This window comes from Sesamum indicum, linkage group LG12 (genome assembly GCF_026168435.1).
Source record: "Sesamum indicum cultivar Baizhima isolate 11 linkage group LG12, ASM2616843v1, whole genome shotgun sequence".
Classification (NCBI taxonomy): domain Eukaryota; kingdom Viridiplantae; phylum Streptophyta; class Magnoliopsida; order Lamiales; family Pedaliaceae; genus Sesamum; species Sesamum indicum.
In genome coordinates, this window is record NC_142668.1 from 11,695,478 (window position 1) to 11,718,171 (window position 22,694).

General features: G+C 33.3%; 2 protein-coding genes and 1 non-coding gene across 8 annotated transcripts; 2 read left to right on the plus strand and 1 right to left on the minus strand.

The window, feature by feature from the left end:
* Positions 1 to 6,196: 6,196 nt before the first annotated feature.
* TCP4 (TCP family transcription factor 4) lies at positions 6,197 to 8,432 on the plus strand. 2 transcript variants are annotated; one of them, XM_011084436.3, is made up of 2 exons: positions 6,197 to 7,936; positions 8,051 to 8,432. In XM_011084436.3, the coding sequence occupies exon 1, from the start codon at positions 6,570 to 6,572 to the stop codon at positions 7,890 to 7,892; it is 1,323 nt and encodes a 440-aa protein (XP_011082738.1). In that variant the 5' UTR covers positions 6,197 to 6,569; the 3' UTR covers positions 7,893 to 7,936; positions 8,051 to 8,432. The 2 variants fall into 2 exon arrangements, with proteins under 2 accessions (XP_011082738.1, XP_011082737.1); XM_011084435.3 differs by having other exon boundaries at positions 6,421 to 7,936; positions 8,022 to 8,432.
* A 3,319-nt stretch (positions 8,433 to 11,751) lies between these two features.
* On the minus strand, positions 11,752 to 11,825 carry TRNAI-UAU (transfer RNA isoleucine (anticodon UAU)). The gene has a single exon. It is a non-coding gene; the product is annotated as a tRNA-Ile (tRNA).
* Positions 11,826 to 18,539: 6,714 nt separating this feature from the next.
* LOC105165428 (uncharacterized) lies at positions 18,540 to 22,174 on the plus strand. Of its 5 annotated transcripts, XR_002287198.2 has the most exons (7): positions 18,541 to 20,025; positions 20,153 to 20,269; positions 20,563 to 20,732; positions 20,828 to 21,032; positions 21,153 to 21,224; positions 21,531 to 21,662; positions 21,817 to 22,174. XR_002287198.2 is itself a non-coding variant. In XM_011084433.3 (6 exons), the coding sequence occupies exons 1-6, from the start codon at positions 19,360 to 19,362 to the stop codon at positions 21,564 to 21,566; spliced, it is 1,266 nt and encodes a 421-aa protein (XP_011082735.1). In that variant the 5' UTR covers positions 18,541 to 19,359; the 3' UTR covers positions 21,567 to 22,174. The 5 variants fall into 5 exon arrangements, 4 of the variants coding, with proteins under 4 accessions (XP_011082736.1, XP_011082735.1, XP_020550010.1 ...); XM_011084433.3 differs by having other exon boundaries at positions 21,531 to 22,174; XM_020694351.2 differs by having other exon boundaries at positions 18,542 to 20,025; positions 21,153 to 21,312; positions 21,531 to 22,174.
* Positions 22,175 to 22,694: the final 520 nt, after the last annotated feature.

Here is a 22,694-nt window from a genome sequence, read left to right on the forward strand (position 1 = left end):
GATCAAGATTGATTTATTAAAATAATTTTACGTGAATTACAATTAAATGTTATGTATCAACTACGGGCATTAAAAAAATAATTAAAAAAATTGTCCCTTTATCTATTCGGCTATTCCACAATGGAGAAAACCCTTCTCCCGATATCCTACCAACATCTCCCTTCCTTTCCCCGCCCTTCGTAGCCTCCCTTCGCCTATTCACCTTTTGTCGCCCACCTTTCCCCTCCCTTAGGCCGTCCTTTATAGCCCACCATCCCTTTGCCCTTTCACCTTCCTCCACCCTTCAGATTTTGAAAGGAAGTCAAAACTGAGACAGAAGATTGAATTCATGTTTGTGCCAACAATTTGCAATGTGGGTGATGGCCAAACCCTCCACTTGTCTTGGCGCATTTCCACTGACTACTTCCTCCAATAGCAACACACATTCGAACTCCCGTTCGGTACTAACGCAGCGCTCCGACAAAAATAACAATATCGAAAGCAACATCAACAACAACAATAAGCAAGGAGCAGTAAATTGAACACGCGATTCGAATTACAGATTTTATTGAATTGAAAACTGCATATACATTGAATAACGATGCTAGAGCAAAAGGATTGCCTTGAGAGGACACTAGTACGTAACTACACCAAGCTTCTTGAACTCATTCACCCCTATAATAGGCTTAAAAAAGTTTTTTCTATTTAAAGTAATAGACACTAAAAAAGTTGAATAACGGACCTCAGAAGACCTAATGTCCTCCTGAGCAAAATAAAACAAATCAAAAGACCAGCATTTAAACTCTAAAACTAAGAACAAAACAAAGCTAGATAAAAGACCAACGCCTAAAATTCTAAGACTGTGGAAGTCCAGCCGAAATGTGCGATTGAGTGGTCGAAATGTGCGTCAAAAGTGTCGAGTGAACGGACGGCCCTTGACACCTTGGTAATCATAATAGTAGGATAAATAGTGCGGGCTTTTGGTTGAATAACGGGCCTTACTAACACCAAGTAAACATTGAATTAGTCTACACTATTAGTTCAATACAGACTAATCCAATGAACTAAATATGCCTTGTTTGTACTAAGGCACCCATCAGACAGTTACAATTGACAAATATTTGTTTCCGAGGGTCAGCCCTCCAAACCCTACTTTCCGACAGGGGCTGCTATTCCCAGCAATCCTCACTAATTCAATGTGAAATTCGCCCGAATGCGAAGTTGGTGCAACTTCCGTGCTCCAATTTTAACTCTACTATGACATGAATCCAAACACTCTTGTTGAATGAAAAAAATCGAATCATAGTTATCATTTAAACAAGATATCGTGGTACTTGAGTATGAAATTGAATTAGTTACACTTAGGTCTTCTCTAAAATACAAAATTATATATATTTTTTTAATTTTTTTAAATTACCCTCATATTTCCTCATAAATACTCTATTTACAACTATACCCCTTTCATTAGGATTATGGATGAAAAATACTAATATTAATAAAAATAAAATAATATAAACTTTCAAGCATATTCTTTATTTAACATTCCATATAATATTTTTGACAAATATACCCTAGTAATATCTTTTGCTTGTAAGGGGAAGGGGCTAAACTCAATATAGAAAAAGTCAAATGGTGGAATAATGAAATATTATCATTCAATTATTGTCACTTATATATAAAAAGTAGTTGTTAATAAATAAAAAAACTACACATATTTTGTAATAATATATACGGAATGTTAAATAAGACGTACATTTACAAATTTATGTGATTTTTTTACTGATATCATTATTTTTCACTCAAACTCCACCATAAAAAACACAATCAACAAACGAGGAATTCTAGAATAGGATGTAAATATATTTTCTTTAAAAAAAAATTAATTTAGACAAGGTAACAAGTCTCATTTTTATAGGAGTTTTAACCCCAAAATATAATTAGTTGAAAGAAAAGAGAACCAAATCAATAATAAAATTTTATAATTAGATTACATCTTAAACACAATTTCGAGTCGTCGGAGGGCGAAGTGTGACAAAGAATGTTTGTACCCATCACCTAAAACATAAAAAATAAAATATGTATTTTTAATTTGTATAATTTTTTATATAAAATGAGAATGTGTTTGAAATTTATATTGAATAATGGGTTAATTCAATATGCGTCTAATGAAAAAACATAATAATATAATATATTTTCATTTAAATTATTATTTTAAAAAAAAGTAAAAAAATTACAAACAAACAAGAGATTTTCCAAGGTTGAAGAGGAGGGGGACAATGCACATCGGCGCTGGCCTCAATGCCAAGCAAATTTGTATATTTACTCATACAAATCTAAGATACGGAGGATAAGTGTCTCCCAATTGAGAAATTTTAGAAAACCCTAATTGCACGGAATACTATTGGGTGGACATGTGCTTGTTGGGAAATGTTTATAGATACTATCTTTGTACTAATCTCTTACTAGTCCTCACTTTTACCAATATACATTTGGCAATTTCTATGTCTCCATTCTCTTCATCGTCTCCAAATTCACCTTTCCTTTTAAATTCTTTTTTTATATATATATTATTGGACATTTTATATGTGTAATCTATGTTATAATAATGGGTTCTTTAATCACAATGTATTTTGACAAGAATTTAAATTTTTACTTCTAGCTATAGTAAAAATATCATTAGTTGGTTTTTAAATTTAACTAAGAAAGGGATTTATTTATTATAAAAACTAAATATAATTTTTTAATTATATGGAATTCGACGTGTAATTATATTAATTTTTAGAGTAGGAAAGTGTAATTATTCCTTATAAATTATGATAAATTTGAGAGATCTTTTATAATTTAGTCTATATAGTATACTTACGTTAATCTGTTTTTTAAGATTAAATAAAATCTTTTATATTATACTGCTCAATAAAGGATTCTTTTTGTAAATAATTTTTTAATAGATCAAATATAATATTTTAGTTAATGGATAAATTTATTTATTAGACGGATTAATATGAAAAATAAAAAAGAAAAAGTCAAAGAGAGCATCACAGTTGATGACTTATCTCTTTGCATAAAAAAGAAAAAAGACTGCAATTGGATGGATTGACCACTTTTTGTTTTCTGGAAAATATCTTCGAATTACAGATATTTCAAAGTGTTCATATTTGTTTGGTATCCCCATATAATATTCTCCAAGAAGTTGATGATAAATTCCTATGTACTTGCTCAATGAACGGCCGTGATAACTTTTTATTTCCTTTGAATTTCTAAACTAACGGTCTAGATATGAGAAATAGGACTTGATGGTGCATCCAAAAATTAGGGTTAGAAATAAGATTCTAAAACCATTCGAAATGAGTTAACCCGATCGTTTATAACCAAATTAATGAAAAAACAATGATTAATATAATATTGATATTTTTTTTTGTTCTAATAGAGCTTATATACTAGTCAGAAAAATTGACAATTTATTGCGCCTTGATGGAATGCTCAAGCACTATCTTCCTTGCTATCTAGAATTGATGTGAGGATTGTTTGTTATATTATAATTTTCAAGTTGTATAATTGGCTCTAATGAATAGAACCTAAAAACCAGTTCAGGTTTAAAGAGACAACACAACGGTACTAACCAATTGACTCCGATAAAATGGTATCTACGATCAGTTCAAATTTAAGAAGATAACACAAATGATTATATAGTGCAGTCCAAGCCCTCCATCAAAATTACAATGAATGGCCGATTTTTTCTGACGAATATATAAAACTCAATTTAAAAAAAAACAAAAGAAAAAAAGGACATCAATTTTATATTTACCATTGTTTTGAAAGTGTCATCATAGATATTTTAAAATTTTTATAACTTTCAATCATCTTATACCATATTTAAAAAAGTTTATAGGGTCACTAAGATATTATATAACCTTATTTCTTTCTATCTTTTCTTTTTTTTTTTTTTTTTGCTTGTTTTGTATTATAGATTTGTGGCTTCTGCATATTATGACTTTTTTGAGATGGAAGTCACAATTATATTATTATATTAATATTTTGATAAATTAAATAATTGAGTAATACATCATTTTAATCAATATATCAGTATAATTAAGAATTATAAAATAATGAATTATAATAAATCTACGTAAAATAAGACTAAAACCAATATATTAGTGAAATTCGAAGTTATGAACGTGGTAGTACTACTTATGGTTATGTTCATGGATAAATGATCATTCTTGCTACCAAATTTTTATATGTGGACTGATCTAACGGCAGTGGTGTTGGCGATCCCAATTTTATGCAAAAATTGGTCTTTTGGTGAGAGTATTTAAGGGTACTTTTTATATTAAACAAACAATCAAACTCCTTCTAGTGAGCTATTTGCACTTTTTCTAGCTTCAATTTTTCAAATTGATTTTTTTATTTTAAATATTATTATTTTTTATGATGTTTAATATATGCACATTACAAAATTTAAAAAAATAACATATATATATATATTACATGTAAAAAGAACAAATATTTTACTTTATTTAATAAAAGATTGTGTAGAATAACTATATATAAAATGAAATTCAAATTTTCCAGTACGCGTCTATCACAATCCCACAATGCATGAGCTCAAAATTGCACTCGTACGATGATGCCTAAATCATAAATTTTTTAAGGTTGCATTTGTATAGTTACTTTTGAAATTATGGATTTAAAATTCATAATAATATTTTTCTTGAATATATTTGAATAGTTTTAATTTTTTTAATTTCAATTTTGAATTATTAATGAATTTCTAAGTATTTTATATGGAGTTATTTGAAATTATTTTTTAAATTTTTCTCCTCAAATTCAAATTCACATATCCAAATATCACTCCAACCCCCTTACAGTCGTTTTTGGTTTCTAAAAAATAACAAAATCAAAAGACATATTCTAAACTATTTTCATTTCACTACACTCATATTTTCTTTATTTTTTGAAAAATTCTATATTAAAACCAGGTTTATTCGAACATAGAATAATTATATTACAAGTGCAATATACTTATTGTGTGATTAATATATAGTATAAAAAAGTGATGAATCACGTAACAACTGTATCACATTTATTCTGTTAATTAATTTGACTCAACCAAACATGATTTGGGTAGAAAATGTTTTATTTTCTTTAAAACAGAGCAATTTAGCGCATCAATGTCTTAAGTTGTTTAAAGAGAAAGAAAAGCAAGAGTAAAATTAGAGGGATTTTTATCCATAAAACAAGACAAACATAAAGAGAGATGCCATATACAGAAATCCAACACAACACAGCAGAGAAAAGGTGAGTTGGGAGAGGGAAATCTGAGGGAGAGGAAGGAGGGATGTTGTTTCTTTTGAGCGAAGCAATAAAGAAAGAGAGAGAAATGCAAAAAGGGTGGCAGAGAAACCACTAAAGCTGTAACAGGTCATTTTCAACAAGGGGTGGTGGTGGCACTTTGGAGGATCTATCCCTCCATCCATTCTAATTCCTATCACTCAAACACACACACACACACAGTTTATAACCCATAATGGGATTCTAAGTAAGAAGTGAAAAATTGAAGAAAAAAAGGGGTGAGTGGAAGATGGAAGAAGCAGCCTGCAGCCAAGTGACGTTTTGTGAATGAAAGAAAAGATAGTTTTCTTTAGGGGGGTGGTTTTGTATTTGTGTTTGTGCAGGCAGGCTGTACAAAAACAGAGCAGGGCAGTGGTGATATCACGCATAGATCTTTAATCTCCATTCTGACCCGAGCACACTGCCACCCACACCACTGGCATCCAGGCTCTCTTATAGGATAGAGAGCGACAGAGGGAGTTGAGAGCTGTCAACCCAAATTCGTCTCTTTTTCTTTCTTCTGTATTCCGTTTTACCGTCCCAGAGTGTGGTGTGTTTTTGGATGAGGAATATGGAAGATTTTCAAGAAAAGTGGTGGTGTTGAGGGTTCTTGATTAACGTTGCTGGGTGCTGGCAGAAATTATCAGTTGTTAGTACAGAGTACGGTGTGTGGAGTAGAGTTATTAAAATCCCATCCATCAAAAGCTGTGTAAAAGTTGAGAGAATCAGGAAGATGGGTTAGGCTGAAACTGAAAGAGCGGATTTGTTTTAGCTTTATGGTGATGGAAATTGGAAGGTTGAATGGCAGAGACTTTTGGGAGAGGGAGAGGCAGAAGTTTCAGATTTGGCAGCAGAAAGAAGAGGATAGAGAGAGCAACTGATAAGGAAAGAGTGTTGTGAATCAAAAGCTGGACCAGGAAAAGCATAACAGCAACAGCAACAAGGGTCTGAGTCTGGATCCTCAGAGGAATTCTAACCACCACCACCATCATCATCTTTATCAGAAACGAAACCAGGTGACATCGACTTCAGGACATGTAGGAGAGGCAGAAGAAGAAGAGGAACGAGACCACTCAGGAAAGCACCACCAAGAACCACCGTCTCAAGAACTGTTCCAGCAAAGTCAGCTACTTTACGGAAGAATAGTAGGATCTCACCACCACCAACCACCGCCGCAGCCACCTCCAAGGAAACGCTCTTACTTCCCTTCTTCATCGTCACTGGAGCCCACCACTGAACATGCAAAATTGCGGGAAAAGATGGGAGAGAGCAGTCATCATAACTCAGCATCATCATCAAGGTTAGGCCTAAGAAACAGTATTGGTGGAGAGATAGTGGAGGTACAAGGCGGCCACATTGTCAGGTCCACCGGCAGAAAAGACCGGCATAGCAAAGTCTGCACAGCTAAAGGTCCCAGAGACCGCCGCGTCCGTCTAGCCGCCCACACCGCCATCCAATTTTACGACGTCCAAGACCGCCTTGGCTACGACCGGCCCAGCAAGGCGGTGGATTGGCTCATCAAGAAGGCTAAAGCTGCCATAGATGAGCTTGCGCAGCTCCCGCCTTGGCATCCTACTAGCTGTTCTGCGCCAAATGCTAGTTTCGAACAAGAGGAAATGCAGAAGAAAGTGGAAGAAGAACAGCAGCAACAGCTTGGTATACACCACGCTGATTTGGTGATTAGTAATATTTCCGGGCCTTCAAGTAAACGGGCAATGACGATGCTGGGAGGCGAAGATGAGCAGCAACGTCTGCAACAGAGCGGCAATGTGAACATTCCTAATGCACAGAATTCAAGCTTTTTGCCTCCATCTTTAGACTCTGATGCCATTGCTGATACCATCAAGTCTTTCTTTCCAATGGGTGCTTCGGCTGAGGTCAGTTCCTCAGCTATGCAGTTCCAGAACTTCCCAACTCCCGATTTGCTATCAAGAAACAGTGGTAATAGCCAAGACTTGAGGCTTTCTTTGCAGTCATTTCAAGATCCAATTTTGCTCCACCACCAGCCTCAGCAGCACCAAAATCCCACTCAACAGACTGAACAATCACATTCACAAGCACAAGTTCTACTGAGTGGCACTCCGCTGGGGTTTGATGGAGCGGCAGGCTGGCCGGAGCACCACCAGCAGGCAGCAGAACTCAGCCGCTTCCAGAGGCTTGCACCTTGGAATTCTGGTGGAGAAACTGCCAGTGAGAGTGGTGGAGCAGCTGCAGGATACTTGTTCAATTCGCCACCAGCACCACAGCCGCTGCTGCAGCAGCTGTTAGGCCATAACCAGTTTTTTTCACAGAGGGGACCCCTTCAGTCCAGTAACACACCTTCGATTCGTGCTTGGATGGACCCATCTTCCATAGCAATTGCCACGGCTGATCATAGCCAACAGCAACAGCAACAGCAACAGCACCACCACCATCCAACAGTTGTGCCTATCTATCCATCATCAATGCCCGGGATTGGTTTTGCCTCCGGAGTTGGTGGGTTCTCTGGGTTTCACGTTCCTGCACGAATTCAGGGTGATGAAGAGGAGCACGATGGCTATTCAGACAAACCATCCTCTGCTTCCTCTGACTCTCGCCACTGAGTCCGGCTCACGAAAACAAGTTTCCTCTCTTCTCCCATTAACAGGTGATGCTCACAATCCCCTCTGACAATTCACATGTTTTGTTCAGTTTTTCTTTCCCCATTCCAGTTTCTAATTGGCTTATGTTAGGTTATTTGTATATCGATCCCATTGTGCAGGGCTTACAACTACTCAGCAGTAAACACCAAGAACTGATGGAAATCTTCCATGTTTCTTCTGTAAGATGATATGGGGAAAGGTGGGGAAGAAGTTTGACTGAGTTTTACTCGATGGCAGCTACCGCGAGACGAAGATTTTGATTTTAGTTTCAGGTTCTTCAACTCCGGTTCGCTACTCTACGTCAGTTGTTAATCATTTCCAGCTTTAGTTTCATATTCCATGTCTGAATGAGCAAGTAAACTGCAACTTGTTTCAAGTGATTTGAATTGCTTTCTGTTTTCTGTTGTTAGACTCATCCTGTTGCTATTACTGTTTTGCTACTATGTAATGAATTCCCACCACATGAATTAGGGTGAAATGCTTTACTGAAATTAGTTTTCAGTTCTTGGCCCTTGATAAGCTAATCTGGATGTCAAAAGTCTGACCTTTTCTGTGAGAATAATGCAATCAAACCTGGATGAGGGCCAGATGGTCTTGTATATTCTATGCAACCCATAGCTGTCGTGATACCGGTTTGTGCTGTTTATTGCTCCTTTTAATTTCAAATAAGAGTGGAGGAACAATTAGGTTGTTTCCTCTGTATAGAAATGGTCAATTATTCATGTGGCATGAAAAAGATACTTTGTTCGTCATTTATTCATTGCTAGCTTTACTGCCTTCCAATTCATCAACTTCCTTAGTCCCGCAAAAGGAATTGTTAAAATGACTCGTCCTCTTACATCTCCATCGTTGTTTGAGTTTTGGGGAGCACTTGGGATAGGGGTCGTTTTCCTCCAACAATTGGATGAGATGGGAGGTGATTTAATATTGTTAGGCATATTAGGCTAGTAGCTACCATTTCTTGCAAGATTAAATTTTGCTTCAAGTAGTATGCTCTATCTTTTAATTGGGATACTGCATTTGTTTATGTCACATTTACTACTCTTTATGGGCAGTTGGCCTTCTTGGATTTGCTCGACAGCATCAGGAGAGAGCACAGACTGCATTTATATTGATTGAGAATACATTTAAAGAAAAACTCACTAGACATAGATTCATTTCACATGTTTACTACTTGATGGTTTAGGGCACATAAGCACATTGAGGTCAAAGATATAACTCACTCGGTTAAACACAGCACTAATTCGCACTTGTGTTGTTCCAAAGTTTGAATCAAAATTAGTTTAAGAAAAGAAAGAGGTCTTGGCTTTAGCATTTTAGGCCAATGCTGTCATGTTTGTGCAGCTACAAGTGTTCAATACACAATTGATGAGCAAAGTTGTGAAAAAATTAGGTATGGAAATTTAAACAAACATGTTACATATGGTGATAATATTATAGGATTAGCATCAGGTGTTTGATTATTAGTAGGATCATATTGTGATGAACAATTTGAGAACTCATTACTTTCTTAAGAGAATGAGATTGGTATAGATTCAATTATTCCAAAAAAAAAAAAAGGAAATTCCTTTGGAAATACCACCAAAATGGTACTCAGCCATCAATTCTTGGTCCCCTACCCTGCAAATCTCTGACCCTCTTAAAAATCCCTAAGTCTTGCTGGAAATGTATTGCTCACCTTACAATAAATAAATGCAAAATAAAAAGTTTGGCTTGTATTGAGATGTTGACAATTGCTGGAAGGTTGTTGGTACTTCTTTATTGCTGATGAGTACTGTTCGAGAATGCAGAATGATTAACAGGGGTTTTAGGATTCTGTGATATGGCTGGAGATAAATTTACACTAGAGAAATCACATAAATTCAGCCACTACAAATCCAAAATGCTCAACTTTTTTTTATTTTTATTTTTTCCTGTTTTTGGCCTGTTTTGGTTAAAAAAAATTGGGTGGCTCCGGCTCCGTGTACCACCACGAGGCGGGCATCATGTATGACTCCATAACTATAGGGCGGTCATAAGGTATTTACTGATTCTCCACCAGTGTAATGTTCAAGTCGATAATTAGAGTTCGATACATAATTTTCTAAAAGTAAGTGACCCGTTCTTATTAACTGGACGAATTTGTTGGGGAAAGTGTAAAATTAAGATTGTAAGGTTCTAATCCATACTGCAGTGTAAGGAATCTTAACTTCAATTAAGATACAATCTGTGAGTGTCTCCACAAATGATATATGTGTAGGCAACTTGTGCAAATAGGATTACCCTTAGGTGGTGTTTGCAAAAAATCAAAGAAAAGTGATCAAGCTTTTCGCTTAATATGAGCTAGTGGACAGTGTTTGGAACCCAAAACAGCATTGTTAAAACCGCGACTCCACCCTCAAAACACTTTGGACTAGCACTACAAATCAAATTTACATTTTCTCCACTACTCCAAAAGCTAAAATTTCTTCCAAACACCCCTGAGAAATTAGGCATCAACAAATGGTAAGTCCATCAAGAATTAAGGCCAGTTGGGGTACAATAAAGCAGGCCTGTTTGGCAGTATGCTTTTATGGTGAAAACATTAATGATTCACCGGCCCCCTGGAAGACAAAAGACACGCGGTAAAAGTTAACTCCCACAGAAAGGAGGTAAGAATGAAGATTGAGTGGGTTGAAGTTTGGATTTATGCAGTTGAGTTGAGTGATATGATTCCAATTGTCCCCCAGCAGACACAGGCAGGCAGGGTTTCAGTTAAATAGTTTTGTTTTCATGGCGGCCGTGTGTGAAAGTGAAGAAGCAATCAAAAGCCCATTACATGAAAAAACATCTGAGAAGCTTCTACCAATTCTAGTTCAAGTGAGACGGACTGTCTGTCGTCTGATTATAGTGAGTGGTTTTTACTTCACTTTGGATACAGATACCACAACTGTGATTGGATAGCAGTTACCACTCCAACCACACATTTACTATGTTGCTCTTCCTACGAGCTCATAACACCACATTCAATCTCGGATTCATTCTTAATCAATTCTACAGTTAAAGAAACAGACACAGCAACATTAGAGTTTGCTATTTAAAAAAGACAAAAAGAAAGAACCCGTAATTTTTACGCTCTAGAACTCAACTGAGCTTTACTCCATAAATGTATTTTTGCTCCTCAAATATAATTATTCATGCGATTTTGGTCCTCAAACTTTGATTCAAACTTCATTTAAAGTGGAAAGAATTGCTATTTTTCTCTCATTTTGTGGTGTTTTTCTAGTTCTAATCTAATGCATTCATTTTTCTTAATTTTCATCAAACTTTAAAAGAAAATAAACCAAAAAATATAGATTTCAGCAATAAAATTTTTAAAAAATTTATTGAAAAATTTTCTATTATTGACAATTTTTTGTTAAGATTATTTAGAATATTTGTTGCTTAAATTTATTTTTTCTATTTATTCTTTTTTGAAGTTTGAAGAAAAATAGAAAAATTTGGTGCATTAGATTGTAACTTGAAAAACACCACAAAATTGGAGGAAAAATACTATTTTTTTACTTTAAATAAAATTTTCGTTAAGTTTAACAAAAAAGTTAATGGAAGGACCAAAAATGCAAAAAATAAAATAAAATTTGAGGACCAAAATCTTAATTTATTTGAAAACCAAAAATTCATTTATCACGAGTTTTGCCCTTGTAGTTTTTTTTCTTTTATTTCCTCTATAGACGTGTTTGCAAGAGGACAGGCAACTTGCCAAATCGCTGGAACTCGACTAACGACTTTAAAATCACGAAAACCAAATAGCTGTCGCTCAGCTAACCACTTCGAAAATCACGAAAACCAACATTCGAAAAGATGGTCCCGGCGGGGCTCGAACCCGCGACCTTCGGCTCATAAGACCAACGCTCTAACCAACTGAGCTACGGGACCTCGTTGATATATTCCACACCTGGAATATATTTATCCTTTAAAACTATCTCATTTTTGTATGAAAAATCCTGAAAATATAACTAGGAGAATTCAACAAATTATTCAAAAATTTAATCTATTTTTTCATTAATATATATATACACACACTTCATTACACCACCCTTTTATTTATTACAAATGGATCAATTTATCTAGTTTTTTTTTTTATAATTATTGTTTAAATACAATTCTCATAACACTATTATTCAATCAAATATAAATATTTTTCATTCTTATTAATTTCAAATCAAAGTTTTCCCCAATAAGTAAATGGGTAAATCAAAATTTCAAATTTTAAAAATAATAAATTATTAATTATAATTATTCCGGAACCTATGACCCAAAGTTTAGCCCTACCAATATTTTAATTAATTAATTTGCTCAATAAAATATTAAAATTCTTAAAAAATTAATGAAAAAAAGTGAACGATAATTTTAATATCATCATTAATTATATATATTTAGTAATTTTTTTTTTACTTTACCTCAAATTTTATAATTTTAATAGTGATTATTATTTTTTAAATTAAAGTTATTATTGGTAAGAATTAGTATAAAAAGAAAAAAGTAGAGCATATTAGACATGTATATTATGATGACTTAGTGACAATAAATTACTTTGTCAGTATATGGTGTTGTTACTAAATTGTCCAATAGATACATCACTAATTATCTACTATGACAACTTTATGCATAATTCTTCTCATTAATAACTATGTAACGATGTTAAAATCAAAATTATTACCACTTAATATATACTCTTGAGTGACAACTTTATAATTGTCACTTGATATTCTATCACTAAAATTGTGTTTTTTTGTGGTGAGTTTTAAATAACTACAATAATCATTGTAAATTGAATGCAACATATCATGATACAGATACAACTAATTCCTACAGTTATTACTGCAACAATGAGAGGTGAGTTGAAATCTATCAGGAAAGCATAAAAGATATATAACATCGCTAATTTTCATACCAACACTTGTCGACTCAATTGACAGGAACGTACTACTTTTAATTAGATAGTTGTAGGTTCAATTTCTTCTGTCGATGTGGAAGATGCATTGATGGATAATTTATAAGTATTGCTATATGTGATCTATGATTTTGAAAGTATGTCCTAAGCCGTAATGACAATTAGAATTGAAGTCCTCAAACTTTTTGTAATAATAAAATTCTAATTATTATAATTTAAGGAAAAAAGAAAAAAGAAAAAACCCAAGAGCTATCTTGCCAAGAAAAGTGGCACAATAGGAAATGGAAGGAGTATAAGGCAAAAAGTGAAATGTAGACAAAGCTTAAAAGTTGGGGATGCAAATGCGACATCTCAACCGCTTGTAGATACCATATCTACAAGTTGTTGATTTATCAAGAAAACTTAAGAGAATAACTACACTGCTGAAAATTCTTACCCCAATTAAATTTAATTGAATTGAATTAATTGTAAAGCAAGTATATTATACTTATTATGTGGTCGACCACTTTTTTTTTAAATATATACCAATTACACAATAAATGTATTGCATTTGTCATATAATTGGTTCAAATTCGACCAAAATCAATATGAATTAGAATTTTCCTTACACTAATTAAAGAGATGGATTCCGCTGACAGAATCTTATCAACGATGTGCTTATATATATATATGTGTATCTTTCTCTATCTAAAGGACAATGCTGGTGGCATGGTGGCGCTCCACCGTCCTTGACGGTGCTGCGGCCGCGGCGCCTCTTCGTGACAAAATTTGAGGATGGATGTTTGTTGAGGCCAAGATGGACCCCATCTTGAAAGCTAAAATCCATTGGCATAACATTTGAAAGATTCGATTTTTAATCATCCCTTTGGTCATTTTCATATTTTCATTCTTCACCTCCTTTTTTTTTTTTTAAAAAAAAAGAAATGATTAAATATTATTTAACAATATCAAATATTTATTACCCAACAATTAATACTAAATACTTACATATATTAAAATAAAAAACAACTATTATTAGAGAAGAACATTTCCAAATATTCATAAAATTTAAACGCATGATTTGATAATTGTCAATTAAACCAAATTCCATTAAATCTTTTTATGTTTTCCATTTTGATTTGAGCCTCTTCAATTTTTAATGTTGGGGTTTCTTTGCCTTTGGTGGTTGGATCAAAACCTTGCTTTTCTCCGTAGGCTTTTCAACAAAGAATTGATGGGACTTTGACGACGCATGCAGTACACAAATATGCCATATATATAACTATTAGGATTTTCTGAATTTAATAATATAGAGCCAAATAATTTAATGATTATTTTATTTACTCTATACATGTTATGCATGTATATAAATTTTCTTTAAATAAAATAAATGACGTAATTTTTTGTACATCTACATGTTGTATAACTAAATGATGCACTTATAATCTTTTTTTTATTAGAATTTTTTTGTTTTTATTTATCTTTCCTTTAATTTTTCCTCTTTATTTTAGACTAATAATATTGAATAAATTATAGTAACCCATCTCAATATATTGAGCAATCTTTCAATTTAACTAATATATCAATATAACTAACAGCCATATATAAATCATAATGAGATAAATACCAACATGTCCAATTGGACTTAATCCCATGACCTCCCTTAGCCTTTGAGTTAATTTTCCCTCTTTGATCAATGTGTATGGTACATGCAAATGTGTATATAAAATTTTTAAATGTAATACTAAAAATAAATAAGAGAGAAAAAAATAAATTGAGGAAAAAAAAAAGTAAAGATAAGTAGAATTAGAGAGAGAAAGAGATTACATAGAGAAAAAGACTAACAATATTAGGGTTGAATTTTTGTATTTCGAATTTTGTTGTATTTTAATATTTAATATATACACACTACGTAAAAGAAAATACTTTATCTATTTTATAAAAAAATATTTTTTAGACATGGTGTTACATGTATATACTGTATAAAAATAAAGATACAATAGTATTTGAATCAGTCGAATATAATATAAGTTAAGTTTTTTTTATTTCTAATTTTAGGCACTTTTCCTTATATATATATATATATATATCTTTTTAATATAATATTTAAATTATTTTATGCATATATTTGAGTGTGTAAACTCCTTATCTTAACTCTCCAAAGAGAAGATGAAAAATAAAAAAACAGTAAAAAACGGCTAATTGCATTTTACCCCTCTTAACTCTTTGAAATATAGTACTCACCCAATAAATCAATAAACCTAACATTTGCCCCCACACCAACACTGCCAAGATTTCTGCATGCTTCAACTGCCGTATGAAGAAATTTAATATTTTTAATCATGCTAATTGTCATGGTTATAAATAAATACTCATAGTAAATATTTGTAGACCACGGCTACTCAGCAGTTGTTGATTTTGATTGATTTTTGACAATATAGTTAAAACATTTATCATGGCTAAAAGCATAGTAAAGATAATTTTCATAGTGGATAATTTAAATTTTTAGGGTAAATTAAAACAACATCTCCTGAGGTTTGACATAATTATGAATACCCCTTGTTGTTTAAAAAATTACCATTACCCCCTGATTTTAACGGTCGTCTAATAATTAACTCAATCCGTTAGGTTTTCATCCATTTTTATGGTGGACCGATAAAGATGTCCTTGTGGATTAAAAAATATAATATTATTTAGTTTTAAAAAAATACTTTTTTGTGGACTAAGCAAATAATTTTTTCATAATTTTTAAAGTTTTTCCATCCATCCCGTTTGTTTTTTTATAAGTTTTTAATTTCTTTTAAAAAAAAAAGTGCAATAAAGGTAAAGTTGATAATTTCATACCTCCATCCAATGATTATATAATTTCATCAAACATCAGGGGGTTATTTATAATTTTTTAAATAATAATAAAATATTCGTAATTATACCAAACCTTAAAAAAGGTTATTGTGATTTACCCAAATTTTTAAATATATTTTTATTTAAATATAATTAATAATAATTGTTTACCATAATTTTAATCCGTATCCAGTAATAAAGTTTCTTCTACCGTGCACCCCCTTTTTCATTTAAATGGCTTCCAGACAAAATTGGCCCTTGAGGCATTCAATATGCATCCGACAGCTTCTTGTAACAATTTGCACCCTAACCCCCAACCAACTTCATCAAATTCTAAGACTTAATTTGCCAAGAATTTTAGAAATATTTAGCTTTTAACATCATTTATTTATTTTTTATTTCTAAAATATCTTATACCTCTTTCATTTTTCCATAGACAATGCTAATTTGATGTTGCATATAATAAATAATTTTATTTATAAATGATACAGTTTCAGCTCTTAGAATGAGAAAATACATAAGAGCTCTCTAAATCTCTGTATAAAATTCCAACCCCTTCTCTCAAATGAGCAAGGGATGACCTATTTATGATGTTTATAAATAAGAAAAATAGTGTGTCCATTGCCCAAATTTCCTCTCATTAATATTTTCTTTGATTGCTTTTTTATTAATATTGATGTTGAGAATCACACTTCATAATTATTGCAGGTGATGTAATTTTCGTTCTTCAATTAATATTGATATTGTAATTTGTGCCAAAACAAATCTCACTGTATCAATAACTGATGTGATTGTGAACTAAAGGAGAAATTCAATGAAAAAATTGCCCTCGACACAGTGCTTTCTAAATCAAATATTTATAGTGAGAGGATTCTATTGGACTACTTTATCATTACTATAATAATCATTTATTATTATTATTTTTAATTTATTTTTAAAATTGAACGTCTAAAGTTGATATTAAAATTTTTATATAATATAAATAACTTAACACTATAAAAATTATGCTTTCACTTATTTAATATTTATGTTTTTTATATTTTATTTGCTACATTATTTGACATTACACACACATCATAGAAAAATACAAATTGAATTGCTAAGATTAATTAATAAAAGAATACTTTTTTGACAATCATACAAGTTTTTTTATTGTGTATGAATGAACAAATTATATTACTTAGTTTGAACATTATTGAATTAAACATTTAGTTTTTTTTAATAGTATTCAATATTTTAGTAGTATAAGTGATAAAAAAATAAATATAAAATATACTAATTCAAATAAAATCTATTTCTTTTGAGGAAAAAAGTTATTAATTAAAGATAATTGCAAACATTAAGCAAAAATAATATTTTTTAACATATGGGGACGAAACGATCTTTATTTAATTAAATTATTTTTAGAAGTATTTTTTTTTTCAAACACTACTCAATTTAGCTTTTATCTGTTTTTCACTTTTTTTTTACAAACAGTACTCACTTTTAATTTTATTACAACTTTCAATTTTTTCTATAAAAATCACTTTTCTACAAATAGAGATTTTCGCAACTGTCACAATTTTCCCTCTCTGTGAGGGTTTCTTTTTCTCGTCATGAGAGTACTATAGGGTTCTTTTGAAGTCTTCTTTCAATTGTTTTACCTTTGACAAAATTGATCATCGATGTTCATACGTTGGTTTAATATTTTTAAGAATCTTGGTTGCTGATGGATAATTTTTCCATTATATCTTGTTTTACTTGGATTGATTCATCTCATGATCCTCCATTTTTTTTTACCAGATCTAATTTTTTCACCCCATTTCTCTTGCTAATCTGTTGGGTTGCTTTCTCCTTTTCTATTCTTCAGGGTATGAGTTCGAGGATACCAGATCTATTGCTCTTTCTACCATTTTCGATACCATCTTAGTTCTATAGTATTCTCCAGAACCCATAGATGACAAGATTGCTAATTTTGACAGAGTTCTGTCTTTGTCAACATAAGAGGAATCTGGGGCAGCCATCCCCCTAGGTTTATGGCACAGCGAATTGGAGTAAGCTGGTTTCTATCTAATGGGTCGTTTGCTATCACACAAAAGTATTCATTTTGATGCTATGCGTACTACATTAGAGGTTATTTCAATCTAGAAAGAGATATGGATACTAAACTAATAGAGGACAACATAATACTCTTCAGATTCCATCATCAATTGGACAGACAGAGGCTCTTTGATAATGCACCCTGGCATATGAGAAGAATTTATTGGTGCTTGACATGGTTCATGAAAGACAACCCCAGAAGAAATGATTAAAAACCCTAATGATCAGTAGTTAGATGTATCTGAAATTTTTTCAAAAAAGTATAAATATAATTTTAAAACTTTTTTTAAAAAAAAAGTATAATATTATATTTTCAAAAGAAATCTAAGTGTAATTAAACTTTTTTTCAATAACTTCCGGAGGACATCATTTGTTTTAAAGCACTACATAATTATGTATGGTTACATCCTACGTGTTGTTGAGCCCAAATCAATATATTTTTATTCAAATTAGATAAAAACATATCAATATCTATGTCATGTATAATTAATCAATAAAATCACATTTTTAAATTTAAAAAATACTAGGTCAGACTCATGTGCCATTTTTGGACAACTTCGAAGAAATTTCAATGGAGGAGAATCAAAATTACGACAATTAAAAAATTGGAGGACCTTTTTACACTTCTATAAAGAAATGATTAAAACGAAGTGGGGTATAACTAAAGGATCAAAAATGCCTTTAATCTTTAGTCTACAGACTGAAATCAGTTTAGGGGGTGAATAAGGTATATGAGAAAACTGGAAGGGGTGAAAGTGTAATTAAAAAAAGATGAAAAATATATGCATGAGCATGGAGGACAAAATGAGGGGGGACCCCGTGCATTGGTTCCAAAGGCAGGCAAAAGACAAGAAGAAAGATATCCTAAATTGCCCCAAAACGTAGAAAATCAGGGCTTGCCTCAACCCACAGACATTTTCTGCTTTGAGGATATCTCAATTTTTTACGATGTTAATGGAATCGAAGGCCTGAGTAAGAGGAATAAAGAAAAGGGAAAAAACAGAAGAGAGAGAGAGTCGGTCTAAGGATGGAAATGAGGAGTGGAGCGAGGATTTGGGCGAGAAATTAGATTGAGATAGAGAGGCAAAGCATTCAAATAGGATGCTTTAGATTTGCGTTATAAAGTTTGAATTTTGAAAATTTTGGAATATTGTTTCTCCTCTCCGTTGTTTCGATATACAAAGCTGATCTGATATGTTTCTCAGACAAAGCTCAAACAACTGGGTCTGAGAAAAATCCGAAACCTTACAGATACTCCCCCCCCCCCCTCTCTCTGTCTGTGTATGTATATGTGCGTATCTGTTGTCGTTGCCAGCAAAATAAAGTTGCTGAATTGCGGGGGTTTTCTTCTTCTTTCCTTATAAACAGGAAATCTTTGACTCCATGACCTTCAAGATTTTTTGTAATCTATAAGGTGGAGATTTGGGTTCTTTAAATTCTTTAACATTTTCCAGTTGGGATCTTTTTCAAACCCCTCAGATTTTGTGTTTTCCAGATTTTGGGTATCCAGAAAATATGGTGGGGATATGGTGGATGACTTACCATTTATGATAATCCCTTTCGGTTCTCCTTTAAATTCCAAGATTTCTTGTTAATTTTTCATGGCTCAGAGGGAGGATGGCTCAAGAAGAACAAATTCTAAGGAGCAGTTATAGTGGTAGCGGCGGCGGAGGCGGAGGCGGGGGTGGTGGTAGCGGCGGCGGAAGCGGCGGTGGAGGTAACTGTTGTAGTGGTGGTGTCAGTAGTAATAGATCTAAAAACGTTAAGCAAAAAAAAGTGCCACAGAGAGGGTTAGGTGTTGCACAGCTCGAGAAGATTAGATTGGAAGAACAGAGGAAAAAAGAAGCTTTACAAGCAGCTAATGTTTTAGCCAATAATGCTATTGGTTCACCTAGTGATACTGCTTCTGTTCAATGCCCCAATTTTGGGTCAAGTCTTTCTCCTTCTCCAAATTCAGTTCCTCTGCCACAGTCACCAACTAATTTCCCTTCACCAAATGCATTGTATAGATCAGCCCCACCAGTCCCAGTTCAGATTACAAAGCAATTAGACGGTGAATTAGGTTTGCAGTTGATTTCTGGTCCTGGAAATGGCAATTGGCCTAGATTGTGGAATGGAGAGTACAGTCATGAAGGAGAGAATCAAAGGGTAGAACATCTTGGCTTTGCATTTCGACCTCCGCAAGTGAATTTACCATATGAAACGAATGCTGCGGTTGTACCTCTTCCCAGTGTGCCTCAGAGATCATACCAACTTCAGCGACCATCTTCGTCTTCTTCAGTGGTTAGTCAAGTCCTATTGGATGATAATGATACTATGTCAATTGTAAACGCTATTGCAAGTTCTTGTGTAGTTAGTTATTAATTTTATCTTTCTATTGATTAACTACGGCCACTTGTGACAATTACAGGTGAATTTCTCTTCAGGGATTTCACCATCATCAGTATTAAGTTCCCAGATGGAGCCCCCTTCAAACCAAAGTCTTCGTGGAAACAGCTATACATCGTCAAGGCCAGAGGAAGATAAGGTATCTTATTTCTTTATCTTTATGCATTCAAGATTACTTTCTTTTATGACTGAATAATAAGTTTTTATGTTCTAAACATCAGAGGATAAAACTGTCACAATAACAGGAGTAAAACATTCTCTCTGATAATGTTGGTGTACAGTTTCATTCAATTGTTTTGCCCTTTCTTATGTCACAATCATAGATTAACCATAATATGTTATGTAAACATCTGCTTGAAAAACGGAAGATTTTTCTCAACTAATATTCCGTTCATTATAGGGTATACCTCACATTATTGTGATTCATTGTAGATGGTTGGCATGAAGAGGTCCTACCCCTTCTCTCTGGAAAGTCCAACTGCCACTTCCTTCCCCGGCAATTTTCATCCTGCAATTGCTGCTTCGAGATCAAGATCAGATGAATTACCTTCATGTAGCAGTGAGTACACAGTCCCAACGGAACCAAGAAACAAATACATGAGGTCCATTTACTATACTTGCTGTATGTTGATTTCTGGAAAATTGTGACTCCTAATTCTTGATTATGCTGACAGCATTTCGTCCACAACTGTTACAGAGATGGTCCTTCCAACTCAAGTCCCCTGCATGAGCAAAATCCGAGCGACGTCATCAGGGACAACCAGAGGCTAAATGGAGATTTTTTGACATTGGCTCCTCCGGTGGCTGCTTCTCCACCTTTAAACTCAAAGTACAAACATCCTTCCGGCTACTCCGGTCACCAAGGGGCAAAACTATCAGATTTTAAGTACTTAGCCACTCAGGTGAGTTGGAAAAATTGTTAAATTTGTTTTCTCCCTTCCATTTGTTTCCATTTCTTGTCTTTTCTGTTCAGTTGTTCACTATGACCATCTTAACTCAAATTCACTCTGTTATATTGATAGGAAAATCTCAAAAGCCAAATCCATCATCTGGAACCAGGCGGATCAACAGAACAACCCTTCAGCTTCTTCCCAGTTAAGTTACAAAGCCATGTAAACAATGGCAATGGTGAAAAGGGAGAAACAATTGATCTCAATCTGAAGCTATAGAAGCTTGCCTCATGTAATGGATTTGATTAGTTATGTGTAATGTTTTCTGTTCTGTTTTTCTAGTCATGAAACAGCATGTTAATCTTAATGGTCATTTTGCCTCTTTGTGACCTCTCATACTACTGAAATTTCTTATCCTTTCAACTTCGATGAATGTGTTATGAAAATTAGACAAATATGGATATGCTTGAGTTAGTTGGTGCCTTATAAGGCCAAATCTAATGTGAACAGGTGAGGATGACGAAAGAGAGGAGAAAGTCTGTTTGATTTCCTTCTTGCACTGTCCTTTAGCCAAAGGCAAAGCTTGGTTGTTGAAGCCACCAACCTTTTAGGTGCTTAGGCTTTCATGTGCTTGGATGTGGGGTACGTCCGATACCATTACTAGCAATAATCTTTGGCATGTGAGATCGTTGGGATCCTGACTATAATTTTGTCATGCCATGCTTCTCATGGGACCTTAACCCTATACATTATTATTACATAATTAGAATTTTTGTTAATATTAATTTGATTGCAGGCGTCCATGACTACCAAATACGATGACAAGCGTGTCGCCTTGAAAATTTTCCATGTCGAATCAAATGCATGTGTTTTGTCTAGTCAGCTCTGCACTAAAATCTTTCCTAGTACTTAGTATGCCCCTTCACTGTCATCATGACTTGTGTTGGGAGAATTTTGCAAAGATGTAGACTAATTGATGCTCTTTTTCTTGCTCACATATTCTTGACTGCAGAGCGTTTGGTTTGAGGAAAATCTAGTCATAGTTTGCTATTTTTGTTCCGACGGCCTTTCAACTCTGTGTGAAGATAAGATCTGATAGTTTTGTCATGCTGTAAAGTTTTAAGTACTGATATACCTTATCTTGAATGTTTGAATCTGTGTTTTACTTGTAGCTAAAAGTAGCTTAAAAATTCCAAGGTTTTACATGAAATCATAGATACAATTCTGGTTTGCTGTGAAGTTTTACTCTAGAAACCAACTTGTCTGAAGATCAGGTTGCTTGACCAGATTGTGGCTACTCCCTTGTCTTGTTGAACATATGTCTGTGTTCTTGGTTCTTGTCAAACAAATTTAGGTAAACACATTTTGTTAGTGTGGTTCAAAAAGTTGTCTTTTCTGGACAAGTAATAGATTATATAGAAAAAAGTTCACTTGGTTGGAAGTAAAAGTTGTTAGTGATTGCAAAGAAGTAGTGATAAATATAGAAAAATAGTAAAACGGAGTGTTTATTAGAAAAGTTGCGCACCACCACTTTATTACTTTATTTATGAAAAGACCCCTTTGCCCTTGATTTATTGAAATTTGTTTTTTGAATCCATTTGGAATAATTTATCAAAATACCAATCCAACGTGTGCTTCACCATTTTTGGGTTAAAAGTAATTTTCTGGGGTTAA